The sequence below is a fragment of the Carassius carassius genome, chromosome 38 (assembly GCF_963082965.1).
Source record: "Carassius carassius chromosome 38, fCarCar2.1, whole genome shotgun sequence".
Lineage (NCBI taxonomy): Eukaryota > Metazoa > Chordata > Actinopteri > Cypriniformes > Cyprinidae > Carassius > Carassius carassius.
In genome coordinates, this window is record NC_081792.1 from 10,898,301 (window position 1) to 10,907,910 (window position 9,610).

At 39.4% G+C, this 9,610-nt stretch overlaps 2 protein-coding genes across 2 annotated transcripts; one reads left to right on the forward strand and one right to left on the reverse strand.

Moving 5' to 3' along the window:
• The first annotated feature begins 1,963 nt into the window (after positions 1-1,963).
• LOC132119000 (small ribosomal subunit protein uS19) lies at positions 1,964-3,997 on the forward strand. Its single transcript, XM_059528740.1, has 4 exons — positions 1,964-2,033; positions 2,374-2,459; positions 3,429-3,663; positions 3,851-3,997. The coding sequence occupies exons 1-4, from the start codon at positions 2,031-2,033 to the stop codon at positions 3,962-3,964; spliced, it is 438 nt and encodes a 145-aa protein (XP_059384723.1). The 5' UTR covers positions 1,964-2,030; the 3' UTR covers positions 3,965-3,997.
• An 868-nt stretch (positions 3,998-4,865) lies between these two features.
• On the reverse strand, positions 4,866-8,063 carry LOC132119001 (protein ABHD8-like). The gene is made up of 4 exons (XM_059528742.1): positions 6,557-8,063; positions 6,305-6,475; positions 5,547-5,763; positions 4,866-5,417 (listed from the first exon to the last, which is right to left on the reverse strand). The coding sequence occupies exons 1-4, from the start codon at positions 7,312-7,314 to the stop codon at positions 5,103-5,105; spliced, it is 1,461 nt and encodes a 486-aa protein (XP_059384725.1). The 5' UTR covers positions 7,315-8,063; the 3' UTR covers positions 4,866-5,102.
• Positions 8,064-9,610: the final 1,547 nt, after the last annotated feature.

Genomic DNA, 9,610 nt, shown 5'->3' on the forward strand with positions numbered 1-9,610 from the left:
CCTTCAGCTCATCTGCTCCTCTTGACAGTAGCCCATATATTCTCTCTGGGGTTCAAGTCTGGTGAGTTTGTTAGCCAGTCAAGCACACCAACACCATGGGCAGTTAACCAACTTTTGGTGCTTTTGGCAGTGTGGGCAGGTGCCAAATCCTGCTGGAATCAGCATCTTCAAAAAGCATGCTCCAAGATTTTTGGTTAAAAGGGTGCAGTGACTTTGGTTTTCAAAAAACCCAATCGACCAACACCATCAGATAACATTGCACCCCAAATCATCACAGACTGTGGAAACTTGTCTGGACTTCACTGTGGAAACACTGGACTTCAAGCCACTTGGGCTATGAGCTTCTCCACCCTTCCTCCAGACTCTAGGACCTTGGTTTCCAAATGAAATACAAAACTTGCTCTCATCTGAAAAGAGCACTTTGGTCCACTGGGCAACAGTTCAGTTCTTCTTCTCCTTAGCACAGGTAAAATTCTTGAATCGATTTTGCTTGACAGTCCTCAGAAGGCTGTGATTCTTGGTTGGTTGTGGATCTTTTTCTTCCAAACTTTTTCGTTCCACTCAACTTTCTGTTAACATGCTTGGATACAGCACTCTGTGAACAGTCAGCTTCTTTGGCAATGAATGTTTGTGGCTTACCCTCCTTGTGAAGGGTGTCAATGATGGTCTTCTGGACAACTGTCAGATCAGATCAGATCAGTCTTCCCCATGATTGTGTAGCCTAGTAAACCAAACTGAGACCATTTTGAAGGCTCAGGAAATCTTTGCAAATGTTTTGAGTTGATTAACTGATTGGCATGTCACCATATTCTAATTTGAATATGTGCATTGAATTTATTAAATACATGAGTTTCACAATTTGAGTTGAATTACTAAAAATAAATGAACTTTTACTCAACATTTATTGAGAAGCACCTGTAATGAATACATTCCATAAAACAACACTGAACTGAATTTACCACCTAAAAAGTCTAAGGTTGGTAAGATTTTTAAAGGTGTTTTTGTAAGTCTCTAATGCTCACCAAAGCTGCATTTATTGGATAAAAAAAAGTAATACTCTGAAATATTATTTCAATCTAAAATAATTTTTGTATCTGAATACATTTTCAAATGTAATTAATTCCTGAGTCAAAGATGATTTTTTTTAGCCTCAGTTTAGTCTTCAGTGTCAAATGATCCTTAAGAAATCATTTAATAAGCTGATTTGTTGCTCAATAAACATCTCTTATTATATAAATATTAAAAATTTGATTTTTGCTGTTAAATATTTTTGTGGAAACCATGATACACTTTTTTACGAATTGTATAAGGGAATGTGGATGTTTCTTTACACTTATAACCACAATTTCAGCTTCACTGGGTTTGCAACATTAAGTATGAATATTCTGTGTAGCTTTAAAGATAAGAGGTCACGAAAGCTGAATGCATAATAACTATATATATATATATATATATATATATATATATATATATATATGTGTGTGTGTGTGTGTGTGTGTGTGTGTGTGTGTGTGTGTGTGTAAACAGTTTCAAATTGCTAAGAGAGCTTAAAAAAAATGCTTAAATCAGCCTGCTGACCAGCTATGACCAGCCAACCACCTTAGGCTGATTTTCGCAGTTTATTTAATTATTTATTTATTACCAGGGGTAACGTTAGCATTTATTTTTTTTTATTTTTTTTTTTGTTTGTTTGTTTTTTACTATGTATTTACGGTCACTATCGTTCAATTGATTGCCTCCTTGCTGTATCAACGTATTTATTTATTTACAAAAAGAAAATCCTGCTGACCTACATAGTGCCACAGTACGTTGATTTAGTGTTTGAACCGATCGATTAAATAAAAAAAATTAGTTAAAATTAACTCATCGATTTGCTGTTAATAAAACCTCATCGTTTGGCTTCAAAGTAAACTAATTCCATCCTCCTCCTCTCCGCTAGTCCGCGACATACATCCCCTTAAGTCTTCCCTGAACTCTCGCGATATTACCGCGTCTGTCCTACTCTCTTCCTTTTCCGGGAGTCTCTCAAGATGGTAGGTTCACGTCTCTTTAATATCCAAGAATCCAAACGAATCTACTGTAAATATGATGCATGTCAGAGGAGAGAATGTGAATAAAGCTCACCTAAGAATGGATGTACGCTCTCAGACCGTTATTTTTTCCGCGGGATGCCAGTTTAAAAGGTCGTTGGCGGTTTTAGAATTTTGGTGTTTACTAAATCAAGCGCAATGGATTCTAATCCCTGCATTCTTTTTAAATCAAATCCAATAAGCGTGTTTTGTCTTATGACTCGCTGTGTATGTGTTAGTTAACACGCTAACCGTTAACGAGCGGCCCGTGAACAGTGGTTGACGGTGTTTGTGATCTCCGCAGGCGGACGCCGAGCAGAAGAAGAAGCGCACCTTCAGGAAGTTCACCTACAGAGGTGTGGACCTGGACCAGCTGCTGGACATGTCCTAGTGAGTCAAACCTCTGTCCTCTCAACCTGTGAAGAGTGAGTGAGGAGAGAACCGTTTCCTTTAGTCCCAGTGTCACGGCAGTCTCCTGAAGGGAGTATCCGAGCTTATCTGTCAGATGAGACCGTTTCTGCAGATTCATGAAGGAAAAGTTTGACTTTAAATACCAAATAAAGATATCTTAAAGACTAGATTGATAAGAAAACGTAAGTACGGTCTCTAAATGTCTAAGACTTTGAAAATAAGACCGCAGATTTTCATTACTTATCCAAACAACTCGAATATGGAAACAACTCAACTTTTCGTCAGTATTGTTGTTTTCCAGTGCAAAATCACTTAAGTGAAACTGAATGAAGTGAGGAACAAAAGCTGCCAGTGGGTTTAGAAAAATGAACTTAAAACAAGAATATCGGTCAGTTGTAAACGAAAACACATGAATTAAGCGCAAACTAAAAATGTTTTAATTTCTCAGAAAAGGCAACTTCATATCAAGTAAATGTTTGCTGATTTAAGGATTTTGTATTGGAAAACTTGAGTGTCTTACAGTGCGTGTAATATTTAGACTTAAGATTTTTATTCATCACATACACTTTTATATAGAGTATATGTAACCAGCAGTGATACACACAGAATACAACACAGATGAAAATATACATAAATATAGCAATGAAAGAGTTAACTTCTTTTGCCATGAAAGAATTTTCACGCCAATGTAGTCCATGTTCCTATGCCATTAACATTGTACCATTAACACATTAAATATTACATATACATGTTTCCATCACAGGTTTAGGTCTAAAATTTAATGTAAGGTGGTATTAAAAAGGTCTTAAATTCTACTTCATATACATAGGAACTCTGTTACTGTAACCTGAGCTTACACAGGTTACGCTCTTTTCCAGTCTTCTGAATTAAGGTTTCATCCTCTGCTTGTGTAGAAGTATTGAATAAGTCGGTGTGTGTGTTCCTCAGTGAGCAGCTGATGCAGCTGTACTGTGCCAGACAGAGGAGGAGGCTGAACCGTGGCCTCAGGAGGAAGCAGCAGTCTCTCCTCAAGCGCCTCCGCAAGGCCAAGAAGGAGGCGCCTCCGATGGAGAAACCAGAGGTGGTGAAGACTCACCTGAGAGACATGGTCATCCTGCCGGAGATGGTCGGATCCATGGTCGGCGTGTACAACGGCAAGACCTTCAACCAGGTTGAAATCAAGGTAGGCATGAAGCACATCGTTAAAAGATTTGTCAAAAATAGAGTAATAATAGATCATATTAGTTCATTTTTGCACTTCATCCTACAAAGCCGTTAGATCGGCTGTGTTTATATCGAAGAATGCATTGTGAATGAATATGCAGTGGTTTTGGATGGCTAATGATTGGTATAATTTCGTCTCTTTCCAGCCTGAGATGATTGGTCATTACCTTGGAGAGTTCTCCATCACGTACAAGCCTGTTAAACACGGCCGTCCGGGTATTGGAGCCACTCATTCTTCCCGCTTCATTCCTCTGAAGTAAAAAGTAATTATGTAAATAAAAGTCTCCAAATCAGCCTCTGATCTTCTCTTTCTTTGTGTAAAAGCTTGTATTGCTTGGCTTTTCCTTTCATATGCCTGTGAATCCAAGCTGGAGATAATCGGTTTAACTCTTATTAAAAAAATAATAATAAAATCGATTTAGTCTTAAAATGGTTTATAATCAGTTAAAATGCACATTTCATGAACCTGCCGATTAATCTGAAATGCCAACTGTTTCACAGCATTCAATCAGGGTTTCTTAATTATAGTCTTAACTCATGCCTTCAAAATTAAGGCCTTAAAAGCCTTGTATAGATCGTCATGGCATTACATGTTGCAAACGCTGTGTAAAATGTGTTGGAATTTGCATCTTCAGACTTTGAAGTTTTTTAAAACATTTACTTGTAGAGAACATATTGATGTATGGTATGCTATTACATTAATTTTTTTACTTTTTCATTGCTTGGTCTTAAAAGGTTGTAAATTTACCGTAAAACCTGCAGAAAGCCTGTCGAAAAGACTGTGAGCTTTACATTAAAAAGTATGTGGACTGTAGTAAGTAGGCTGATATGTAAGAATGTGAGGCAGAAGCAGATCTAGCTCTGTATTTTAGACAATTTCAACAATGGCTGGAATACTTTAAACAAAAAGATGTAACCTAAACCTTATTATGAAAGTAAAAAAAAAAAAAAACTTTTTTCCAAGTGAGCAGTAACAATATTGGCCTGTCACGTTACAGAATTTTGAATAATATTTCATTGAGGTTATTACTTTGTGTTTGACAACATAGTATTTATTAATCCCATTTAAGCACAAATATCCCACAGTAGACATAATGCAAATCGTTTATTCGAACAGGCTGGTGTTATCTGTGGTTTTTAACCTTTAAAAAAAGGACTTGGAAGTCGTGCTCTGCATTTAACCCATCCAAAGTGCACACACACTGCAGTGGGCAGCCATTTATGCTGGGGGTTCAGTGCCTTGCTCAAGGGCACTCGTGGTATTGAAGGTGGACATAGCGCTGTACATTCACTCCCCCCACCTACAATTCCTGCTGACCCAATACTCGAACTCGCAACATTTGGGTTACGAGTCCAAATTTAACATCTTATACCATCACTTGTTCATTGGTAGACCAGTTATTTCACGCCCTTATATCTGATGTCCACTGGAGCGTCTGTACCAGTAGTGATGCTTTTTAGTGCAGTTGTTGGTCTTGTTAAGTCTGGCTGAGAAGTGGATGGTAACTTGGGGGCTGTTTTTGGTCTCGTTGTGTCCTCTGGAGGTTTGGTGGTGGTAGTCTTTGTGGGGGCTGATTCCTGTTTAGGTTTTGAGGCAGTTGCTGGCTGCCACAGGAAGAATTCATGTAAGAGAGTATTAACCACATCAGGGCACTCCATCATGACCATGTGGCTTCCGTCATCAATGATCTTCAGGAACCCCAGCAAGAGGATCTATAAGGATGTGAACACAGGAGCAAAACGTTTGTGATATGTTTGCGCACCAATATCTGTGATCAACTGCCACTAAAACATAAACAACTTTATAGATGAGGCCCAAAGCTTGGGACATAAAATAACTACCTCTGCCATACGTTGGTCCTCTTGTACCGGTACAAACTTGTCGTACATGCCGTGAACCAGCAGAACAGGCACTGTGATTTCAGCATGGTAAACCTCGTCGCCCTCCGGCCAGTACTGTCCACTCATCATGGATTGCAGAACAAAGGAAGACACGTTGAAGGCATTGTTCTCTTTTAGTAGTTTCTTTTCTCTCGTTCCCTGATGGGCAAATCCAGCCCTTGAGGAAAGAAAAAAGACATCTTTATTGGAAAAAAGTACTATAAGCACAAGGTAATTGCCAAACAGAGATACTTGTGTTCAAGCTGGCAAAGGGAAAGGAAAGGACAAATGTAGGTTACACTTTATTTCGACGGTCCACTATTGACATTCCACTAATTGTACGTAAATTTGCAACTACATGTTAACTAAAGGCTAGAATATACTACACAACTTTTGCCTATATACTTACCCAAATTTACAGCCCACTAGTTGCCGAAATTCATAGAAAATCATATGATGATCACAGACTCCAACTTTTTAAACTGTGCCCATCATGCACTACAGAAATAAACTCAAAGCTGCAGATTGCCGTTGACTTTTGGCAACTAGCGTCCATACTGTAAATAGGGTCAAAAATCTCTGGGCTAGTGTGTAGCAAATTCCAGCCTTCTGTAAAAACTATTATATTAAATGGACAAGTTACCAAACATAGACACTCATGTTCAAGCTGGTAAAGGGCAAGGCCAGGACAGATGTGTCCTGTGGATGATTATTCTTACATGAGAAAACTCCAGGTGAGGCACGGGGACAGGAAATTAAGGACACACGTGGGCAAATTGAAGACAGAGCAGAGACTTGGCTCGAGTGCTGTGGGACCTCCACCGTTAATCATCACAACTTTATGAACTTGTTCCGGATACTCATGAGCCAGGAAGGTACAAAATGAGACACTGCGAGACAAGAAAGAAAATGCTAAAATGAGAGGAGAAAATGTATCCGCATTTATCAGGCAAATGAGTAAACCTCCTTACCCATAAGAGTGTCCTACTAAAATATTCCTCCTCTTTGCATATCGCTTGAAGATGATTCTAATATCCTCAGCCAGAGCATAAAAGGTATAGGCAGCGGGAATCTGTGGAGATGAACTTGCACCATGGCCAGCCAGGTCCGGGGCAATGACCTCATAACCAAGTTGGGAGAAATAGTCCAGTTGGCTTCCCCAGATATCCAGCGACCCCCCGACTCCATGTATGAAAAACAAGGCCACGTCAGGGTGGGTACCTTTGCAGCATGTGATCTTCCGCTCACAGTCAATCACAATGGAGCGTTTGGGTTTGCGTCGTCTGCGCTGCACTTGCTGCAGGTCCTGCTGGGGTGCAGGTTTGGTATCTGTAGCCTGCCCTGGAGCTGCCGACCCCAGTGTGGGTTCAGCTGCCTGGCCTGCTGTGGGTGCCTCACAGTTGGAAACATCAGTATCCACAGTGTTGTCTCCATTCTGATAGCGGACCAGCTCTGGATGGGTGGCCTCACTGACATTCTCAATCAGAAGCTGTCCGTTTCGGTACACCCAGATTTTGCGCTTGCAGCTGACCGTACCCCCTTCCCCAGTCCCTGGCTCCTCAACCACTGGTCTGTCTGGGATAATATGTCGAACTCTCAGAACCCTTCCTGGCTTTACCTCAACAAATTCAAAACCATCGGTGGGCTCAGAGGACTCGAGAGGTACCACAACGTTAGTAGACTTCCCTGTAAAGCAACAGAATATTCCATCCACAAAACTGGTGAACATGGTGAACACCTGGGGAAATAAGAAGTGCAATTGGCTTCTCAAAGATTCAGTGCTTTAGTACATGGGCAAATTTGGATTGGCACATATCAGTTTGGCTGAACAATTATACACATAATGTGTTACATGCGACAAGCTACCCATTGTGTCTTGCCACAAAGTACCCATAGAGCACAATGTTGCTTCAAACTATTTTAATTCATATCAAATTCAGTGTGATGTCTAACCTGACTGTGGTCTATTAGGTTAAGAAGTTAAGTAGCATGTTGGTTTGTTTTTACACCAAATATAGTCGTTTTCAGTCAGCGATATTAGCTATTCTCACAGTACCACAGAATAATGGCACCAACCAGCTTCTCCATGAATTGTATTCCATTTCGGTGCGTGAAATATAGGACACCCTTCCCAAAACTCAATCACCAGGACAAATTTTGTTAGGATCATTACTGGACAGTAAAGTAACATTAATACCATAAATGTAATTATTCATCAAAATGATCTTTTCATGTATAGCAAACGAATTGTGCCTCAAAATTTCCTTACAAGCATTATGAATTGTATATTTATAAAAGCTTTAAAAATACATGGCAACCAAACTATGAATCTATTTTTCCCCTCATAATGGTTCTTAATGCTTTGGTCTTCATAACATTGGGTTGGATTTTGTCCTATTTTAATTGAGATGTCAGTGTCACTGGATTTTATAATGCAAATAACTGAACACTTAGAATCAAAATGAACACGGTGTGTACTTTGTGACAATCTACTTATGCAATACTGCATGTTTTTTATGAACAGTTAAAAAGGACTAATATTGAAATTCAAGTACATAATAAATTTTTTTTTTTATGTATACAGCTGCCAAGCAAAAATCGCATGTAAAAACTGAGTGAATACTTTTCAAAAGGATGTATATTTCGTTGTTTACAGTTCGGAACAACCTTTCCTCTCGTTGACCTTTTAGGTTGCATCTAATTTTAGCTATGTAAATACATTGACATTTTCTGTCCCCCGCATACTGTAGAGAGAAATATCTTACCAGATTATCGATGTTCCCGATACATGAAAAAGATAGGCTGTTGGCTCCAGCAGCTTCTCTTCGGATGGTAATCTGCTACCCTCAATCCAATAATCGAATAGAAATAGAATCTCTTTCCACGTGATAAAATTACTTTAAAGACAAATTGAAGACTTCGTTTGATGTAAAACTTACAATAATAATAATAATCAAAAGAGCAACAACAGGTCAGTTTTTTTGCTTTCATTAAATCCCTATCTTCCAAATCTACATGGTCACAGTAAAAAAAGTCCAGATTAAAGCGGATTACACCTGCTGAGACAATGTTGTTACATCCTCACTGAAAACATGCACCGGCTGTTTCACATCATCTATTGCATTGAATTTATTAAGAATTATAATTAAATGTATATTCAATTTGGCTTGACAAAAAAAAAAAAAAAAAAACACGTTTAGTCTATTTTTTATTAAGTCTCAAAAAAAAAAGATCTCAAACAGAAGTTGGGAAGGCTTAATAAGAACAAGAACATACAGATGCAGGTGTAATTGTTTTAAGTAATGCTGTATCTCTTTCAGCTTGATCCTTCTCTCTGCACCCCCCCCCCCCCCCCCAAAAAAAGCATCCTTTACTTAGCATGATTTTTTTTTCTGTTAATGTCTTCAGTATATTTAAATCTTTTCATCAAGAAAGAATTTCGCAAGGAAATGGATTGAAACAGCGGACTTAACCTCACATCATGTCTCCAGCCAAAATGAAACCAGTACGTGTTGGACTCGGAGCACACTTGTGTTCGTGTATAGACCCTTTGCAAACACGTGACCACGACCACGTGACGACGCCATGCTGGACGGCAAAATCACTGGACGCGCAGGCTGAGCAGTAGTAGACGAGCGGGAAATTTGAATAGTTTTAAACAGATTAAAATAGATAACGTTAACATTACCACTAAACTTCATGGCTTCTTCTATTGAAGAAGTTGTAGTGCCGTTATCGGTCGAGGTAGGGCATCTGGTAGGTGCTCACAAAGAGCGATATTTGGAGAAGTTGGAGATAGCAGGTTTGGATACAGACCCTTACCTTCTTCATCCCTCGGTTTTCACGGACCTCGTTAAATCGCCGAGTCTGCCTGACTTCGGCCCACACGATTTGTACCACTATGTGGTAAACGGGGTATCCCCATACACTGGTGCTGATCTCAAAGCTTTTAAAAGTCTGGATGCTTACCAGTTCTTCGTAGCTGGCTGGGTTATAGCTACGCGATGCTACGCTAACGGCGGGGG